This window comes from Lates calcarifer, linkage group LG17, assembly GCF_001640805.2.
Source record: "Lates calcarifer isolate ASB-BC8 linkage group LG17, TLL_Latcal_v3, whole genome shotgun sequence".
In the NCBI taxonomy this organism is placed as follows: Eukaryota; Metazoa; Chordata; class Actinopteri; family Centropomidae; genus Lates; species Lates calcarifer.
Window position 1 is genome coordinate 2,445,705 of NC_066849.1, and position 22,050 is coordinate 2,467,754.

At 38.3% G+C, this 22,050-nt stretch overlaps 1 protein-coding gene across 1 annotated transcript in view; it reads left to right on the forward strand.

The window, feature by feature from the left end:
* LOC108878813 (inactive N-acetylated-alpha-linked acidic dipeptidase-like protein 2) overlaps positions 1 to 22,050 on the forward strand; it is a 330,935-nt gene that overhangs the window by 254,906 nt on the left and 53,979 nt on the right. Inside the window, exon 16 of the mRNA XM_051077222.1 lies at positions 1,153 to 1,242. Coding sequence (XP_050933179.1) covers positions 1,153 to 1,242 — 90 coding nt within the window. The remainder of the gene's footprint in view (positions 1 to 1,152; positions 1,243 to 22,050) is intronic.

Sequence of the window (22,050 nt, forward strand, 5' to 3'; positions counted from 1 at the left end):
ATCAACCACACCCTGCATTTCCACTTCACTACACGAAGGACACACTACTTCCTGGACTGGCAGTGAATAGAAATTGATGTAAACCATGAGGGGCAGAATCATCCAGGATGAACTTGCAAACATGCACATACTCATAAATGAGAGGAACGCTTACATATCTTTCTCTACCATAGGTCTGTAAACATGTTTGAAAACTACCTATAATGTCACTTTTAACTCAAATCTTTAAAAAAAAAAAAAAAGAAAGCAAAAAGTAATTATTATCATTCTTGTCATAAGCCTGTGTTTTTTTAAAGCAGTTTACAACTTCCAGATTCCCTGAACAAATATTGATGGGTTTTCTATACATATGTTCAACATAAAACACTGTTCATGTTATAATCCGGTGTGCTACAAATAAATACAGCATAATTATTATTATTGTCATTATTATTATTATCAATTCTATAATTATTATATATATTAGATGCTAAACTTTAACTAACCTTGCAAGCTGATTTTTTCCTAAATAAATGAGAACATTACTAAGGTAGAAACAGTATGTCTGAAGCTAGTAGGTTAGACAGAAGTTTTTCTACACTGAGTAGAAATTGAGCATTTGAACCTTTGATATTCTTAGCTGTCTGCTACTTAATTTGACTCTGTGGAAAAAAAAAGCAATTCTTCTACAAAGGCAGCACCACAGCTTTGAAGTCGCAATGCAGTGCTTTGTTTTTGGGACATTAAAAGTACGCTGAGGTGACAGTGAGGTAGTTTTTAGGTGTGTGCAGTCATGGTTACATGACTTTGTGTCAGCATCTGGGACTGTGTGTGTGTGCATGTGTGCACATGGGTATGTGTGTATTTGACAGCAGAACAAAACGTCCTGGCAGCTCTGTGGCCTTGAGAGCGTTTAGTGTTGTTTCCTGTCAAAACCTTGACAGGTCACTCCACTCTTTTCCGCTCTTGGAATAGAACAAAGTAGGATAGAAAAGACAAGAAAAGTGAAGATCTGTGCTTGAACTTTGTAATCATTGTGGTCCCTTTATAATTAAAATATCTCTGACTGAGGTAGTGATTTGACTTGAAAAGGAAGTACTGGGGGACAGAGATTGAAATGATACTGTTGTGGTGCTATGTGACACTTGCTTTTTCTTTCCTCTTTCACATCAGACCACCAGTTTCCTGTCAGAGGCCCAGTTTTCTGTGGAGTCACCAGGAACCCTGGACCCACTTTTCAAGTTCCACGAAACCATTGCTAAGGTAGGACCACCATTAATATTCTCACTTCTACCAGTGCAGTCTCTGTAGCAAAACAACTGTTATGGCTTCCAAATCATTACAATATAAGAATATTAAGGGCCCAAAGTGCAAAGCAAGCCAAAAGTCAGGGTAAAGGGAAAAAAGATTCTGCAAAATTCAATTCCTCATGCCTGCACAAGAATACCAAAACAACATTCAGACGGTGGTTACTTTAGACCTGCCGAAGATCGTTTCACTACGCTTAGAAGTCCCTGAGCTGCTGACGTATTTTAATTTTAGCTGTTTAGTTGACTGACTGAAATGATCTGGTTCCAGGAGTTGGCAGTGAGCACAAACCATTCATACTGTGGCTGTAAACAAGAAACAGAAACTTAAATATTCATGTGGATCGAGTAAAGTTTAAAGTTTTCATGTTTACATAGCAGTCAGCGTCCTCTTTTTAGGTTTGAAAATCTATTGTGTATGACTGTCATTTTGAGTCATTTTGTCTGCAGAGGCAGAGGCACTGGTAGCGTCCTACAGCTGTTGCTAAGCAACTGTAAAGCCAGCTGCTGTCAGTCATTCAGCTGGTGTAGCAGATGAAATTACCAGGGTCATTAGGCACGTAAAGCATAAAAAAGTCACCATCCACTGTAGCTGCAACAATCAAAGCCCGATAGTATCTAATGATATTCTGTGTAGGCTGTGCAGGAACAATCACTACCGTCTTTAACGTCAATTCCCAGGACAGAGGGCCTGATGTAGAAAGCCCTGCTTCTGAGAAAAAGCCACAGAGATGTCGAGCCATTCGTTTTCTTCTCAGGGCTGCACATTTTTCAGCTTCACACATTCAAGACAGTTCTCCAAGAAATGCAAGGTGTGTATGAAAAATAAAAAAAAGGCCTGTGGGGGTCAAAAGCAGGATGGGGAAAATATGGGAAAATGATCCACTGTTAAATATGCATCCTGTGTGAGCACGGTCTTCTTTTTTCTTCTAAAAGTTAGAACTTAGTCTTTCTTCTTCAATGAGTTCTCTGTAGAAGTCAGATAAAATGCATACTGCTTACGTAGGCTGCTGCCAAATTAGGATCTCTATCTCAGCTAACAGATTGGACCTTTTTAAAATAACCCTCACTGTTAGGAGGAACACTCTCATTGCTTATAAATGCCACCAGTTCAGCACAGCTGTTGCCACAGTAGGATAGCTGTCAGAGTTTACAAATTACATAATGCACAGTGACATTTTCATTATCTTTTATAGAGGACCAGCTCCAAATGAAAACACTTTATTTTGGTGTGTCCTTACCTTGGCAGCTCATATGTGTGAAATTACACTTAGTTTACAAGTACTGCCTGGCGAGGAGTAGATCAACCTACTACTCTGTATTTTCAACTACTCGACGCCCCCTTCAGATAAATAAACAAAGGGAAATGTATTCAGTGCCACAGAGAGAGGAGGAGAAGACAGAAGCAGTTTAATTATGGTGAGCAGGATGTGTGGGAGAGAGAGGAACAAATTTGTATAAAAGTAGTAGACTACTGTAGCATTCTGTCTGTATTGTATGTGTGTTTGATATATCTTTGATAAAGAGAGTGGCTTTATATCTACATACAAGTAGGGGCTGCAAATGTACTGAAGCACCGGTTTTCTCTATGTCTGAGCACAGGAAACATTTCAAAGCAAAGAAGATAGTGATGCAAACAAGTTGAGTTCAGTTACATTTTAATTTTGAGTCTTTGAAGAGTCCTTATGAATTTATTATCATTGTGAATATTTAAATAATTTAAGAGAGAGTTTCAATATATCAGTAACTGATTATCAAACTGTACTTCAAGTCAAGGAGGAGCCTTAATAAAAGTAACTTTCAGCAAGTTAGAGATCCATTACGCTGGTGTCTGAGCAACTTTTTTTTTTTTTTCCTCAAAACTTTATTTTGTGTCCATGCTTATTATTTTGATCCTGGACATTATGTCTAGCCCAGTATCTGCTACCTACTCTTCATTTCATGCAGCTGTTTCACAATAAAAGCCTCTGAACAAGAGATTTGATGATGCCCCATGAATTGTACAGCTGTACATAACTTTCCATGCAACCTTTGCAAAGAATCTTTTTACAATTATAACCTGATTTGCTTACATCCATGTTTGTTAACTTACAGTTTCTGTCTTCTTGCTTTTACTGGTACATTGCTATGAGTCTTGGCACGTTACCACCAAGTGTAGAGAAACCACTGGCATGACTGTGTGTTGTGTGTTTCCTCATGCGTGCATAAGAAAACAGGTATTCACTCAAAGAAAACGGTAAAACACACACACATAAGTTTGTGACATGCTGCTGTGTGTGGCCCTGGTCTGTAGAGGTAGACTTCTTTTTTTCTTTCTCTCCCATCTTTCCTCCCTCTTTCTTTCTTCAGCAGGAAATCCATTATATCTGCAGTCAGCTTTCTTCCCTAGATGCCCACAAACATGGCTGCATTATTTGAGCTAAAAGCCCCCAGCTTCCCTTAACTCAGATCTACTGCAGGTGTATAGAAATCTTTAACAAGGGCAAGACTGTTTTGAACAGTGTGTGCGTGTATTCATGGTATCATCAGTGTATGCCGTCATTGTCCACTATGCAGATGACCTTCATGTCCATCCCATCCCTGCTGGATGGTGATTGCTTGGCTAAAAGGCTGCTGGTTGGCAGCTCATTTTTCTCCCTTGATGTTCTTTTTTTTTTTTTTTTATTCGACACCTCCTTCACTCACCCACACAGAGAAGAGGAGAAACTTAGCAATGACCTCTAAAACAGACAAAAATAAGGACACGTCATGTCTGTGACTCAACACGTGTACATGCTGTACAGTATGACTGCAACATGTTGAATATCACCACTATCTTAAACATTCATGGAGCTGAGGTGTAGGAGGTTTTTGTTGGTCATTAACACTACTGATATTTTTTGATTAAGACTGCCAGTAGACTGTATTATTCCCACGTGTCCTACAAATTAAACAACAAAATCTATCATTAATAAGTGCCTTTCATAAAAACAGATATATAAGCAGGACAACATCATTTATTGGTGCCTTACAGGACTGTTACAAATCACTGTTCAAAAATAAAAAAATAAAAACTTTATGACCTGCCAACACTACTGTAAATGTTTGGTTATTATTTATTTATTTGGCACAAGCACAGCTTGGTTAGTTTTGAGGAGAGATCATGATTTGGGTTAAAATGAGCATTTTTTTAAGGTCTGAAAACCATTGTGGTTTGGGTTAAGAGTACTAGTGTACTTAATAGAGTTTGGTGAATGATCAAGGCCATGTTCCAAGAAAGTAATGTTGACTTTTGGTAGGAAACAGTAAGCAAACAATAGTCTCTCATGGTACCACCAACCACCTTGACCCTGTCCGTTTGAGGCTCTGTAATAATACCACCTATTTCTTCCTTTGCTCCCAAAGCAATAATCACAGTTCAACTTCCATTAGAGGGCTTTGTCACTTAAACATAAACAGATAACATTTTTGGGCACTTTCTGAGATGACTTACATGTATAAATTATTTAAGTGCAAATACCTCAAATAGCTGTGTCAATCAAGTGTGTGTTGAATATCCATGTGCATATTGCCATTCATAGTAGTGCTGTGCACAATGACTCTGAACTGATGATATGCCACAAAGTTTTTTTGAACAAATAAAGTTCATAAACAGAATGTTGCCATGGTTTTAGTGATTTACAATGTTGGCTACAACTTTTTTTTTTGCCTAAATTTGTTTACATTTTGACAAACCAGCACCATTAATAGTATGCTCAATTCACTTTTGGTAGTTCCTGTTTGTATTGTGCTACTGGACATACACACAACTATGAATGGATTACTTTGATAAATAAAGAAAACTAAATGATTGCGAAGTGGATTTAAGGACATTTAATGATATTCTGTAAGTCACACCAGATCTAAAGATATGTGTATCATATGTGTCTGTTTATTCAGATTTCCCTTCAACTTATGCATCTGAGAGGAAGGAGCGCAATTTTTGATGCAAATTGCGACAATAATCAGATAACTACTTTGTCACAGCTGCTGCTGCTGCAACTGTTGACCATGTTGGTACCAGCAGGCTCCTTTTCCTTTTCCCTCATGCAGTATCTTTGCCTCACATCACCCCCTCCACACCAACACTTTTATGGAAGTTATCGTTTTCTCAGTATCATTCTGTCCTGTTGGTTTCTTCTTCATATGAGTCTCACAGGGGCCACAATGCACCTTTTCTTGATTTATTTTTGCTCTCCAGCTTACACATTTTTTTTCTTTCTTCTTAATTTTTCTGTAAATTTGGTCCCTAATGTTGTTCCTAATGCTTCTCATCAGCTTAATTTGAATGATGTCAAATGATTCTGTTGTTGTATTTCATTATCTTTGGTATTTTTGTAGCACTGGCCTATTTCCCAGTGTTGATGTGTGACAGAGGCAGCAGTTTTTACATTTTACATTCTCTTTCTCTCAGCATTCCAGCTACTGTACCCTGACTACTACTTCTGTCTATGTACTATGCTGGTAAATAGATGAGACTCCATGTGAAGAGGTAGGTGTGTGTTGCACTGAGGTTATGCTAAAATCTATCTTAGCATTTTTTCCCAGCACCATGGACAGTGACAGTAGGTTGTTGGGCCTTTGATCTCGCTTTAAAGACCCTGCGCAGGTGTTTGCAGTTATTCTGACTGATTAAATCTCTGCTCAGGCTGAAGTTGGGTGCAGCTGTGCTGGGAATAACATGTGGTCACCAAACATAATGTGCAAATGATAAGAAAGTTGTCCTTAATGGGTGCAACAAAACAAGAGCAGGAGTCTAAAACATAAGGCAAAACAGGTCTGTGCTTTGAGAGATTGTATAATAACTGAAAAATACAACTGAATAGATGCATTAGCCAGATATACTGCCAGATATGTAATACATACCTTGTAATTTTTATCATATTACAAAAAAGGGTGTTTATTTATTGTCACTGGTGTAAAAGCGCTGATGAAAATTCTTGTGTGTGTCTATGAGTAAGGTTGCAGACACAGTGGACAGAGGAGAAATAGGGTTGTCATTTGGCCTTAATCATCACATCCTTGGAGATCAGGCAAAGTGCCAGATGTTATTTGTGCAGGTTGTAAAAGGAGAGAGAGAGAGAGAGGCGGCAGAATGGCAGTTACATAAAAACACAAGGCCGAGAATGCACTGACACAACATGTCATGATGAAGGGCAAAAGGGAGGTGGCAGAGATGTTATTCCCAACGTTAAATATTCAGATGGGGAGGGTTTTAAATAAAGGCAGAAAGACCGTGTGACCTCTTTGTGTGTGTTTGTGTGTGCATGTATGTGTTCTGAAATGTCAGGTAGTTGCACAACTTATCAGAGAAGAATTTATCTAGAGGGGAGACGTGGAAAAACAATGCAATAATAAAAACAAATACCATAGCTGTCATTATGTAGCTAAAACCAATGTAGTTGTAAGATTCATCGTTTTTTTCTTTTTCTTATTGTTGCATAACTGCACAAAATAATCATTGGAAAATCCAATTTACACTCGTTGAATGGGGCACCACTGTCCAGTTTGGGACGGAAATCAGGAATATTAATTTTGATATCAATATCAATGTTAATATCAGTCTGATATCTGAGATTGTGATTTCTCAATCGAGGGATCCGGCTCACCATTGCAAAGAAACTAAACTGCTGGTCTACATGTGTATTTACAATTTATTGATTACTAAAGTGAATATAGATACAGAGTGAAAACATGTGAAATAAAAATAAAACAGAAGTGTATGGATGATCAAACTAGTGAAACTGAACTAACAGCAAGTAAAATGAGCAGAGTGATCTGGTAGAAGCAAATCAATTTGGAGATGTCTATCGATGTCGACAATTAAAGTTTACTTATTTTATCATCAACTCTTGCCACAGCTGCAGACTTATGGTGGTAACCATGGATACGCAGGATCCAGGTGGATTCTCCTGGAGGCCGTGTCTCTGATTAACATGGTGACGGATTCTGCTGGTGTCTCAGTGGATCAGCTTTAGTTGAGTTTACTCACAGACTTTCTGTCTCGGCAAACTTAGTTTCTTGCAGGTTTTTCTGCAGGCAGTCGTGTAATCTGCGGCCTCTCTTGCAGGTTGAGGAAAAATAAGCTCTTACATAGTCTACTTAGTGTTTTCTGGATAACTTTAGAGGAGGCTGGTGTCGGCCAGACGACTCTAAAAGTGTTAAAAATCTTCAGGATTAAAGCGCAGGATTATCAAAGATTAATTCCAAGTATTCAGATACTTTTGTTCCTTTGGCTTAACTTGATGTCGCTTGGCTTAAAGAAATAGAGAAAGTCACTTGCGCCTATAGATAAAAGAAAAGTTACTGCGGAGCACATGGTGGAAAGAGAACAAAGGAACAGAGAAAATTAGATGTAACTTGATATGACTTGGAGGCACTAATACTTAAAGAAAGACAATACATTAATACAAATCAATGAATCAAAACTCATTACTTGCAAATCTTCAGACAATTAAGCTGATTAACTGAAAAAGAAAATGTGTTGTGTTGGCATTACAAGACATGAAGAATAATCATTTGATTCCAATACCTGATAAACACTATGTCTAACCTCTTTAGTTAAGCTCAGACTTGGTCAATAGATGGCAATATGGTTCCATGGCAGATGTTTGAATTAATTCCTCACATTATTAGCTTAGCTTAGCACAAAATGGTCAGACAGTTATTTCATATAGTTTCAAACATTAAAGGATTGTGTGCAAGGTTATCCTGGAATGTGACGTAATTTATGACCAGAGGCCTGGTGTGGAGAAAGATCAAGAATCAAGAATCAAGAATCAAGAATTATTTATTGTCATTACATACAGACAGAAAAACCAACTATAGACATGCTATACATATGTACATTAAAATAAAAATAAGGTAAGATAAGAATAGAATAAAATGAAATTGAATAAAATAAAATAAACAGAATAAAATGTGCAATGGTTAAAATCAAATGTGCAATGGCTCTTAGCAGCAGAGGGATGTACTAAAGTGCAGCACAGTGCAAGTTCCAGTCTAAACAATGGAGGAGAAGACCCTGGTTAGGTCTGTGGATCTCAGAGAGTCCAATCTGCATAGTTCTTTTTCAGGTTACTTTCTTGATAAAGTAACAGTTGAATGTTTAATGCCGAGACAAAGTTTGTTGCATAGAATGATGATTTGAAGAGTGGTTATTCATAAGTTCCATATGAATTGTGGTCCATAAGAAACGTCTCTTCTGAGCTGGCCATTTGACCTTTTGACCCTGGCTTGAGAGGGAGAGTTCTATATCTGCTTCTTATCACAGAATATTCGGGAGGCTGAAGAGAGGATAGGGGTTCAGGTTGTAATTCTCAGTGACCGTACTTTTACCTTGGTGCAGTTCTGGGAATACGTTCATGTCTTTTTCTATGAATTGTGTGATAGTCTGGTCATAGGTGCCAGGCTGATGTCAGGCTGATGTCAGGCTGATGCCAGACGTCGCTACGTTATGTAACTGTGGTCATACTGTACACATGGACACATGGATTTATGTCATATAAAAAGGAACAATATAAATAGACAAAGTGAATTTTGTCTGTTAAACAGGCCACATGAGTCTACATGCCCTAAAATGTTATCTATTTAAAAACCCTCAGCATATGATGGAAAATATTTAGCATTCTCAAGTTCATTTTTTCCCCTCATGATATCATAAGTTACCTTTATACAGCAGAACAAAAGACGTTGATTATCCCTGTGTGGAAACTGGTGCATTGCACCAGCAAAGAACAAGTCATGACAGGACACAACAAAGTAAAATATTGCATGAATATTGCTGCAGAAAACTGGGGTCATTTGAAGGCTGAATCCTAAATGAATCACAAAACAGACATGCCCAAAGAGCAAAGAGATTTAAAACTTTTATTAAGACAACTGTTTTTTTTTTTTTTGTTTGTTTGTTTGTTTAACTGATCAATTTGATGTTTTAGTGAGGAAAGGCATGAGAGGCTGAATCACATATATACGAGGGGGTGTCAAAAAGTTTGTAGAAAAAGGACAGTTGAAAAAGTTATGATGTTTATTTTACGCTACAACATGCATTTAAGGGTTCATGTTAGAACATGCTATGACACGTTAATATGAGAACATACAGGTGCATTGCGATCAAAATCCCTGCATATGATTTTTAGCTATGTACTTTTTCCACAAACTGTTTGAAGCCCCCTCATATACAGTATACAGTGTACTGTGTTCTCTCTCCAGGTACTCAGGCTTCCTCCACAGTCCAAAGAAATGCATGTAGTGGTGACTCTAGACTGCCCAGACGTCAATGTGAGTGTGAATGATTATTGGTCTCTATAGACAAACTCAATAGACTGCCAGACTGTCCAGTGTGTACCCCTCTTGTCAGCTGGGATTGGCTCCAGCACTCTTGTGATCCTGTGAGCGGTATAGATAATGGATGGACAGAAGATAACTCCTCCCATTTCTAAGTTCATTTTCCTAAGATAATTCTAGTCTTACAACACATTTTTCATAACACTGCAATCTGTGATATCACAGCAAGTGCTGGAAATTAGCTTTCAGATATGTCAGATATATATATGATGCCTGGTGAGAAGTGCAGTATACAGTAGGAGGTTCTGTTTACATAGTATCACAAAAAGTGAAAAACAGCAGACCCAATGCAATTTAACCCTATTATATACAATTGTCTTCTGCTCATATGGCTTCACTAGTTTTATTTTCTTTGTTCATTTTCTTTTTCCACTTTACAGACTTTGCCTTTCCAGCCCAGTGTTTCTTCCTCATTCATTTTTCATCTCATTCCCACTCTCACCCTCTCTTTCACACACATACACACACACACACACACCCACCCGCTTCCTCTCCATGGAATGGTGCATGTGCATTGTTAGTGTTGTAGCTCAGGGACTGCGCCTATGCTCTGCGTCCCTGTACTCATTTGTCAAGTGCAGTTTTGGACGCAGCTTGGTTGGAAGGGTTCAGGGTGGCAGGTGGCGACAGTAGGCATCTCTCCCTCTCCCTCTCTCTTTCTTGTTGTCGCTCTCCTTTTGTGTCCCTAGCTGCCTTGGTCTCTGTCACTGTCTCTCAGTGGGCAGTGTTCTCTGTGTAGCTTATTTTTAAGCGTGACGTTGTGTATGAGTTGGCTCCCCCAGACCTGGCATGGTGAGGCTGGCATAGATCAGGCCAGCGATGGAGAGCCCTGGCACACTCTTCTACTGGTCCCTCCTGCACACTGCTGGGCATGCACAGTAGACTTGGGAAAGTTTGATAGTACTTATGTGTCAGAACAGAAATGTATACAAAATGTATGTAAATTAGGCACTATGCCAAAATGTGAAATTACTTTAAAGTGGAGATGATGGCATGTTCCAAATTTAGTGAATCCACATTACCCACACACACAGTCAGTAAGAGTCACAGTACATCATTCTCCTATTACTGAATGAAAGTGTCCTCATCAAAAAAAAAAAGGAAAAGAAATACATTTTAAATATACAACATTGCTCATTTGTTTAAACACTTAATATAACCTGTGATTATAGTTTCCCAACAAGGGACTAGACTAACTGGTTTCAAGAGGCTGACCCTTCTCCTAATTCTATAAACTTACAGTGTGGTTTCTTTCAACGAAGACCATGATCAAGAAAACACTCAAATTAATCACACTGACAAGCAATGTTTCCCATATGATAGGGGTCCAATGTGCTGCAAGACATTTATCTTTCCATGAATAAACACATGAAGATGCGTACATACATCCCCTGCAGTTGTTCTGGAACCGCCAAGATCATGATTCATCATTACTCAAACTTAAAACAAATGTGGCCAAAGAGACCTGTTTCTGATGTCTCTGGGCAAATGTGTTCCAAATGGCTATGCTGGAGAACACCTGATTTCACTGGCCAGTCATGGAGTGATGCTATGAGTTGTACAAATTGGAATAAGAGGGCACACTTTTCAGGTTGGTTCTCTTTATAGGCATTCTTGATGTTACTTGCGGTTGTATGTAAAAATTTTCAAAACAATGACAACTGCCCTTTCTTTTTTTCACAGACAAATGTGGTTTGATGGTGGCTACAGTTTTTCTCTTTTGACCATAGTCTTAGTGACTCCCCTGCCAAACCCAGTCAGTGGTCAGTCACATCCTTAATGATGTCATTGATATCTTCAACAAAAACCATTTCCACCAAAACACACGAGCAGAACAACAGTGCCAAGACTTATCTTGCCTGAGGGCCTCTTATTTTTGACAGGTATTTCCTTGTCCCAAGACACTCAGTTGAATTCACTTTATTTATATAGCACCAAATCATGCATAGCATGCATTATAACTCATTATAGTAGGGTCACAGTAAGGTCAAGGCCTTCCAATAATATGGAGAAAAACCTATCATTTCCCACCATGAACATGCACTTGGTGACAAGAAGAAACCTCTGACAGAACCTAACTCAGGGTGGGCAGCTGTCTGCTTCTACCAGCTGGGTTGAGAGGAGAGATATGGGGAGAGGAAGAGAGAGGAACCAGGAACAGCTGTGTGTATGGTTGTATTCAGGCACTGTGAGACTAGTTGTTATAATAATGAATATCAACACAATACTTATAGGTCTAATAATGTTATTAATAATAACAGCAGCAATGATATCAGAACCAATTAATTACAATAATGAAATTAATAATGATAACAATGAGTGTTAAGTAGTAGTGGCAGATCGAGATCCTGCAGAATGAGGACAGGGTGAGAGAGGAAACTTTGGACACAAAGGGGAGCGCAAATGTAGATGAAGGTGATGATGATGAAGACTAAATGCTCCAGATGAAACAGAGTGAAGTTTAAGAGAGAGAAACAGAGGAATGGATGATCTAACCAAAGAGGAGAGAGAGAAGAAAAGGGGCAAATAAAGAAGTGTTAAGATCCACAAAGAAAAGGCAGTAGAGGATGAAAAGAATAAAAGACAGGGCAGGAAATGACAAAGAAACAAAGATAGCAGGAAGAAGAAGACACTAATGAGAGACCCATATGCCAGGAAGAGATTCAAATGCATGATGGTAAAGAAGATGAATAGGAGGGGTTTTTTAGCACATTTTATCTTCAGGTCTTTGTTCATCTGTCTTTTTCTCTGAGCTCTGTGAAACCTTCACTTAACCTCCGTTTCTCACCTCTCAATGAACACAAATGCCATCAGAAGTGATCAGTAAAGGAAATTTCTGGATGGAAGGTTAATTTTAAGGTGATGTTCTACTCATGATTTAAGCCAGAGTAAAAAGACTAGAGCAATTACACTTTCAATCAGGGACTAAGAAAGGGTTGTTTTTTTCATTGTTAAAAAAAAAAAAAAAGTGTGCATTGGTACTTTTTTACATTGATAATGTTTAACCTTGGAACTGATATTATGAAAATAAAAGCAAAATCTAAATCGCATGGAGCATCATAATCATCATAGAAGAAAAAAACAGTTTTTTAAAATGCATGATCAAGAGTGTGAACTATAACATTTGGGGAGAAAAGACATAATGAGACTCACTGTAACCACAGCTGCCTGTTAATTGGTGGTGCATCGTGTTGCTACTAGTTTTAGTGCTGTATCTTGCATTTTGGGTAATGTGTTATTATCCTTGGGAAGACCTCTAATCTACAGAACAATAAGCTCAATCAATGAACAAAAGCCCAGTGTGGCTTTTTTTTTTTAAAGAGCAACATGACGCTTTTAATGTTAATCTCACCACTGTAATACCTTTATTCCTTTCTACTTGTGAAGGCAGGACCTAGAACATCACCACCTATTAAACAAAATCATATTACAGTGTTTTACAATTGTTTTTTTCTTCTTTTTTTTTTTTTTTTTTTTCACTGATTTGCGTATTGCTCTCTCAGCTTCTTTCTGCCTTGTTGATAAATGCTCAAGAAGAGGGGAACAGTACAGCAAAGACTTAATATAGAGATTATAGCAAAGCAAAAAGGAGGTGGGAAAACAGGCTTTTTTCCATCCACTACGATCAAAGCTTTGGCTTGTGTGTTGATAGATTGGACTTATCTTTGTGCTGTTGCTTGTAAGGCCTGAGGAGCTTTTTAGAGATAAGATTTGTCCTCAGGAGACACTGTGGCCTCTCCTAGGGGTTAACAGTGTAACCATCTATAGAGGTATTTCTTGCAGAAAACCCAGGGCTATTACACAGTCAGCTCTTATACATCAAAATTACCACTGTTTTACACACACACACATACACACATTATATTTGTATATATATTTTTGAGGTGGTGCATGTGAAGCTATGACGAAACTACACTGGCTACTGGCTGAGGAGGCTCTTAAGACACATAAAAATCCCCCTTGACTATTTTAACCTTTATCAGCCTGGATAAAAAAGTCAAATGTAGCTAGGCATCTAGGGATCCAGGATGATTAAAATCTATTGCTACTGTTGTCATGCAGGGACCCACTATATGTGGGTCTGCCACCTGTTATGGGGGAACAACTCACTGAAGGATGACCAGACACCTGCATAATACAGACTAAACAATCCATCTCCCTACCACCCAGTCTCTGCCCTCCCAGCTCTTGCTTTCACCTTTCTGTCTACACTTTCTTACTCTTTTTTATTGTAGGTCTCCTTTGCCTTCCCCTTTCTTGTAAGTCTACCCTCTGTTATGGTGTAGATAACATACACTATACACAATAATACATAATGCCAAATACTGCAGTCTGTGTTGAGTGTTGAGTACACATACTATATTTCTGTACTGTATTTATGTTCATACATGCATATACAGTACATGCTAAAAGTATCTAAAAATAGTCTATATTCATGCACATACACTCCTATGCATACTTGTGAATGTGAACACTAATCACAGCCATACTGTGGAATTTAAACTTCAAGCTGAAAGCACTTGAACCAAATCTGTGGAGGATGGGAAGGTACAGGGCATGTAATTAAACTTGCCCATTCCCTCAAGGCAAGTTATTTTGGGTCTGGTTTGAGCACAGTTTGTTAAGATGTGATGAGAAAAAAATCTGTGCCTCTGAGTCATTTCCTTCCATTCTTCAGGTTCACCTTAAAATCCAGAAAGTTGTTGATGCCTGATCAGAATTCAGGCTCTCACTGTTGTGACAACACTCAAACCAGTCAGGCCGGTAGCTCATAAATGCTTTGACTGAAAGAAAGCTGTAGTTTCGGAACATTGTGTTGCTTCTTTGCTTCTCTTCGCTTCAATTATAGAACATTACAGACTAAAACATTTTTAGTGTCTGGTAGCCTACTGCATAAAGCTGACTCTGAACCAATCATTTGTTGTATTTCTATCCAAAATCCACAGTTCTTATTGTAGTTGAATTAATTTGCATGCTCACTCAAAATAAAACTGCAACAGTGTTTCAGAACTGTGTCATGAAAGCTTAGTCTCAAGGTTTCTCTCCATTTGTTGTATTCCTATAGGCATAAATGAACCACGCTAAGCAAAGAAATGCAGAAAATCTCCTAGCTCTGAAGGCATCCAAAAAGTCAGCCTGTAACTAACATTTATCCTTTCTCATGGCCATATCAAAACTTTTAAACATTTCGTACACCACAGGTCACATTCACACACATTCATTCAGCACTTGCTCTATACATTAAGTGCTTTAACATACACACCCATTCACACACCGATGATACATCAGGGTCAACTTCATGTTCAGTATCTTGCCCAGGGGTACTTCGGTGCACAGACTGGAGGAGCCAGGGATCGAACCACTGACCTCCAGGTTAGTAGGTGACCCGCTTTACCTCTTGAGCCACAGCCACCCATCTCTGGCTTTAAAGATCCAACAAGCTCCTAAAGTGATTTACAGTCTTTTTAGCTATGTAATCATGTAAATGAGTTAATATGAAATGTTTGATATTTAACATTCTGGATATGATGGGGTTTTTATGATGTACACTGAACAATCAGCACCTACTTTGTGGAGAAAGAGAGGCAGGATGATATTTCAGCCAATCAGTTACACAGTCAACCAGTGAAGGAGTCAGACAGCCAACCAGCCACACGTTCTATCTTAACCACCCAGTTTACAACAGCCAGCTATAAAACATGAGCAGCTGACAGCTACAGGCACTTCTGTCTGACACACTCTGGAGTTGCTATGACGTTACTACAGCAGCAGTCTGCATCACTGCCATGACAAGCTCCTTTATCACCTGTTAACAGGAGGCAGCGAGTGTGTGCATGCGTATCCACATGTACACTTTTGAGAAAGCAGTGAAGCAAGAACAAGCTGTATGTATACGTTGGTTAGGTGTATGTGTGAGGTTGTGTCTATACGTGGTGTGTGTGTGTGTGTGTGTGTGTGTGTGTGTGTGTGAGACAGGCATGAGTGTGTATGAGAACTGACAGAAGCATCCAGGTTGACAGCCTTTGTAATGGAGGAGAAGGTAATTTGTTAGACGGATCCTCCTCTGTGGCCGCGTGCATGTCTCCCCTCTGTTCATCCTTCTCTCCATCGCTCTCCTTCTGTCGCGTCTCCTGTAAATCTCTCTCAACCACTCTTTCTTTCCCACTTACCCTCCATCTCTCACCATCCTTCTTGACTAATGCTCCTCCTTCTTCTCCATCCCTCTCTTCCTCCCCGTTGCCCAGCTTGGGCCCTCATCCATCAGGCCTAATGATTAAGCTGCTGCCCTGCTCATCTGAAGCTCTGCTTCATATTTCCCAGATCTGAAAACTGACTTTAGCAGAACAGCATACTTAAGCAGCAAACACCAGAGGCTTATTCTCTATACATAGAGGTATACCGATTAAGGGTGTAAACGGTCTTTGTAGAAAATTATTTGTATAAATTTTGGCTTAACGAAATATGGCACCACATTTGATGAAGCATTAGAAGAGATGATTTTTGTAAAAGCTGTTGATTTTTGCTCAGATACTGTAGTATTTCTTCTTGTGACCACTATCAGTTTTAATATTTGTGGTTTGTAGTTGTACCAGAAATTAGAATCTTGAAAAGTGACCATTTAATACCTCTCAATCCCCCAAAAATACTTGCAACAGAACTGACCACCAAGACCATGATTGTCCAGTCATAGCTCAGTAACCATAACTAGGAGCAGACAGTTTGTCAGACTTTTGATTTACTGTCTTTTTAAGTCCTTTTTCGAAGACATTAAGGATTGGATTAAAGATTGCCCCATTTGTGACTTGGAGCTTTGTACGTTACTCTGTAGCATTTGCATAGACTTCTCCCTTAGGGGAAAATCCAAATCAGCCCTGGAGTAACAACCAAGCACCAAGGTCACAAATAAGGCTAGGTTAAACAGTGTGCCCAGCATAAGCTGTAAACATTAGCATGCCCAGCAAATCAGCCTACCTATGCTAAAATCCAAACATGTCCCCCAAAGGCAAGGGGAGCAGAGAAAGAGAGAGTAGCTGACTTTACTATCACTATTTAGTAGAGAAATCCTCATTCAGGCACAGAATATTAACTTCACAGTTTATGATCTTGGATTCCAACATATCAGAGATTAGGGCAACATTAGAGATTCTGTTCTTTACTAACTCAGTATAGAGAAGCTTACACCTAGGAACTCCAGGCAAACCCAATACAAGAGAAAGCCCTACCTTAGTCCTCATTCTCAGAGCCTGTTTTCTTGTGGTGAAAGCATAATCAAAGTTTGTGGGACAGTCACTTACTTGATGTTTCAAGGATCTATCAGGGAACAGAGAACCAGCTTAATCTATTATACCCCTTCGAAAATGTCTTCCTTGCCTGTTTTTTTATAATGCATCCTATTTCACTCAACACCATTTGGAAACTCTATTTGCTGAAACACTCTCAAAGAATTACAGCCTGATGAATCATCCATTTCATCTCCCCTGAGTTCATCAACTTCGAGGTCTTTTTGCACCTCAACAACATGGCTTCAGAATGTTACAGATTTTATGCCACTCTGCAACATCACTCATGCAGACTGCAGCCAAAATCATAGAACTGAGAGAGGAAAGGACTTCTGTGAATTATGCCACCAAACAAGTGTTTGTGTCTGTCCTAAGAGCCAGACTCTTAAAGAAATTGTCTTTTGACCTCTATCTCCATGTCTGAAATCTCATCAGTCTTGCTGACAGTTTTGCTACTCAAGTATCTCCTCCTGTAGAGGGCCAGGAGTTCTAAATCAATGATCGCAGGGGTGAAAGAAATATGTCTTTAGAAATATTATTTTCAAAGGAAATGTTGTTTCTTGTGTTGTAATTCTGTTTTAAATAGATCTCATCAATCTACCCACAATAACTCTAACTGTAATGTAACACTTTTTCATTCTGGGTTATGGGATGTAGATTAATTGGTAAAAATGTTTAATTTTTAAATTTTTAATTTTAAATCAATTCTACAACAAAAGAAAAGTGTGTAGAAAGTGAAGGGGACTGAAAACTTCCAATGTCCTTGAGATGGCAGACATGACTTCTCAAATGTGTTATCTTAGGCTTTCACTCCCACAGAATCACTGCTCCCAACTGAAAAACTGATGCTTGTTTGATCTTATTTTCAAATCTAAAGCAATTGTTTCCCATCTTCACAAAGATTCAACTTCTGAAACATCAATTCTCAAGATAAGGCTTCCAATGATGGCATGTCTAAGAGCTTATTTGTTTGTTACATTTATATGGTGTGTTCCATACACATATGGAAGAAAAATCTATTACTTAAGCAATTATGACTATAATGCATATTCTTAACATTAAAAGTTTGTATGTAAATGGAGAAACCCAGATGAAAATAAGGTTGGTTTTAAGTCACTATGACAGATAAAAGGCAAGGCTATTGAGAAAAGCATGTAATAATTCAAAAGTCAGAGGCAGTGACAGGTATTTCTTAATATGTTCCCATAGAAATCAAAGTTGAGATCCATCCATCCATTATCTATACCATTTATCTTTGAAGGGGCTGGAGCCTATCAAAGCTGAGATATTATATTGAAATACATTCATTGTCAAAGTGTGCAAGGCTTTTAAAGTATTGAGAATTTGCTCCTCATCAAGTGTTTAGACAATTTTTGTTTGAAAAAGCAAGATGTCAAACAGAATACAATTATCTGCAGACTATACAGGCCAGCAGCTGTTGCCAAAGGGGGCAATACTTGAAAAGTTTTTTAATCAGATCAGAATGAAATGTGTCCACACGCATCGGAAATTACTATGGAATGGTCTCTGAATCTGAGGATTTATGCTGGACTTGTAGCATTGTTTGTTTCCATTTTCATCCATTTCCTTAGCATGCCTGAAATTATTAATTACATGTAGTGAGTTGCACTGATGCTTGTCATGCACTCTAATTAATATGACACTTATAATCCATTCTATACAAGAATACACAATAAAGCCAAATGGCTATCATGGTGCATGTCTGTACCCATGTGCCAGCCTCTGTAACAAGTCATTTTAAATGTCATGTGGCAAAACACATTGGCCCCACCGTCTGTCATGAGACATGCAACTATGTAGCACAACATGTTAGGGTTAAGGTTAGGAATGTTCTAAATTAATTTTTTGGAGCAGGAGCTCAGTCTCACTCATCTCACAATAATTGTAGTAATCTTGAATTGAACTGTAGGTTATTTGATCTTACATATAATTAAAAACAGACAATTTAGACAGACTACACTGATATAGGCCCCTGAGTACAACCTTAGTACAACAAAAGTGAGTACTTCTGTCACCACTGTAAGTGCAAGAAAAGTCAGTTTACCTGTGATCACTAACAAATTTGATTACACCTTTGATTACCAATTAAAGCTAACTGCATAAAAGAGGTTATAAAATAACCTGTGAACACAACAGCTTTCTCAGTTTTGGCCGGGGTTGTGTCTAATGCAACATCTTGCCACATTGTAAACAAGTAAAAGTCTGGATTGCGAGGCTGCATAAAGATGGAAGAGGGTACAAGAGCATCAATAGGCTACTGAATGTGAGATGAGATACAGTTGCAGTAGTGGTTAGGAGGTATATGAAGAACCATACTACCATTAACATGCAGCACAGTGGCTGTCCTCAGAAGATGACAACACCCCAAATTCACTATGTATTGAAAAACAGATGGGTAAGTGCTTCTTACTTAGCATGGGGATTATATATGGAAATTTATGTTTCAGTGACTGATCAGCCAGTGCAAAGGACATTGCATGAAGTGCATGAACTTTGCCAAATAACATGATAATAATATTGGCATTATATTCTTTGGTAAAATGCAACCAAAATAAATTTGTTTGGATCAAATGGGACCCAGCATATTTGGTGTGGACATGGCCAGGATTACCATGCTATAAACTGTATATACCTATAATGCAACTTTGTATACCCAAATACTAGATTTTAAAAAAAAAAGACTCTCAGTTTCAAGAGGAAGAAATTTCCAATATGACACTGATCTCAAACATGACAAAAATCTAATTAAATCCAAATTTAGTTAAAATGCCAGGTCAAATCACAGGTCACAGACCATAGGTACACAGCAGCACCAGCAGGCTATACTCCATTTACTAGTAGTGTGACACTTGGATGAGAGGACCTGCGGCTGAATGGTAAAAATACAACTTTGATAAAGGGAGAAGAAACACAATTAAATGTTGTCAAAGCGGAATGATAACAGTAAATACTTTTAAAAGCTTACAGACATTTGCTAGGTTGTCCCTGCTCCCTGAATCCTATGGAATGAAAGAGCAGAAATGGAATGACTAGATCTGGAGCTAATAAAGTTAGCATCAAGGAGCTTGGTCAGTTGTTACAGAGGTTAACTAAGGTAAAGCTGTTTTATCCATTCAAATGGAAATACACAGGAAATGTTACAATAACTGATCAATGTTTTGTCAACTGTTTTATACGGGAGCAACACGTTTATTTCCTGTTACTTTATTTGTCGTAGTTAATGTGATTATAAAAGACAACAGAAGACCACAATATTATGTGCAAAGTTTGTACAGTGTAGTGTAAAAATGTAGTTTAAATACATATTATTTTAGTTTCATTTATAAATTGTTAAATTGTAGGAGAGATATAATTTGTTGTACTAGAAATTAATTAATTGTAAATATTATTTTAAATAACTTGTGGTATGTACTATTGTGTTAAAGCTAAAGGAACTGATCATTGCTGACATTTCATTAAGGAATTTAAGAAATGATTATTTCTGGCCATGCTGTTTGTTTGTTTGTTTGTTTTTTTGGTGAGTCCTGGGTTGATTGATTTTTGAATTGAACTGATTTATGGATAAGATTGATAAGATTTGGAAACATAATGGAAGAGGCAGTGTGTTTTAATATTGCCTCCACTATACATTATAACCAACTGTAGTGAATTAAGATTCCAAGAAACTCATATCTGGATGCACCTAGGTTGATAGTGGTGAAGAATAACTCACAGGTTCAAACTTAGGAAGTGAGTGACAGAAGAAGAAGAATACTGATGAATTGCTGGCCCCTAAAAGTATTTAAACAGCACTAAATTTAATATTCTCAAAATAAAGCCATAATTGTATTGATTTTAATTTAAAGAGTACTGGTTTTTATTGTTTTTGTTGTTGTTAACTGTCAAATGTTTTGTGTGTGTCTTTGGTGTGACTTGGATATAACGACAGTACAGGTACTGTTTGCTGAGTGTACTGCTTTACTCTCTCGACTGTGGAGTGTGTGCGAGCTCTGGTGCAAATCAATCATTTGTCAGGGAAAAAAGCTAAACATCTTGCACCTTGCTACTTACAAGCTAACATTAGCTCTTTCTCAGAATGGGCAGGTGTTGTAGGTGACAGCAAAATCCAAAATATGAGTTGGTTAAGCCCATAGCACGATGCAAGCTGTGTAAAAAACCACAAGAGAGCAAATTGCTGGAAGAGCAATCATTGCTGCAAAGTGATAAAAAAAAAAACCCTAGTGAGTTATGAGTCTATTTATCTTCTCACCTACTCCCTGCCTGACACCAACTCAGTGTTTTCATCACTGTCATAATCATTCTCTCCAGGTACTGACATATTGATACAAATACACCTGTCACCCATGGGAGAGGTTTGTGGTTATCATGTGTTGCCAGCAAAAAGGCAAAAAAGCAGAACTTCCCAGTATCTGTTTACAGAATAATTCCACATTAAATTGGCATTGAAGGGAAGCATTGCCTCAGGGACTTGCTTATGGGTTGAACATTTGACTAATCATTGCTGTTGGGTGTGGTCAGCTGTGGGCTGTTGTGACTATATGCATTGTGAAGTGCTGCCAGGAACAGGGTGTGGAGAGAGCATGAAGTAAGTGGGTAGATGAATGCTAGATGGCAGTACTTGAATTATTTTTAATAATTTGCATTTACTTTTCAATCTTTACAGGTGATTGAATCTCTATTCTGTGCTTTATTGTGCTTACTATATTGCATGTGAGGCTCATGAAAGTCTCACACCTTAAGTGACCGACTGCTTGTCTCCATTTCCCCTGGATTCTTTGATAGCTCCAAAGATTCACAAAGTCTTTTCTCCACTTTGCTCCCGTTAATTATTTTACACAGTAGAGAGCTGGGCTGCTTTGATGCTAGATGTCTTTCTTTTTCTCTCTTTGCATGAATACTCTAGTGATTCCCATCCTCTCCTGCTCCAACGCTGCTCCCTCTCTCTATTAGTCACTCCCACAATCTGCCCTGCAGTGGTGTTACAAGTCCCACTAAAGCCAATTAAAGGAGCCAGACACAAATTTATAATTTGGCAAAATGGCACTTAAATTGAAATTGTTAAAAGATTTACAGTATACGATTCTAAACCTGATGAGTCC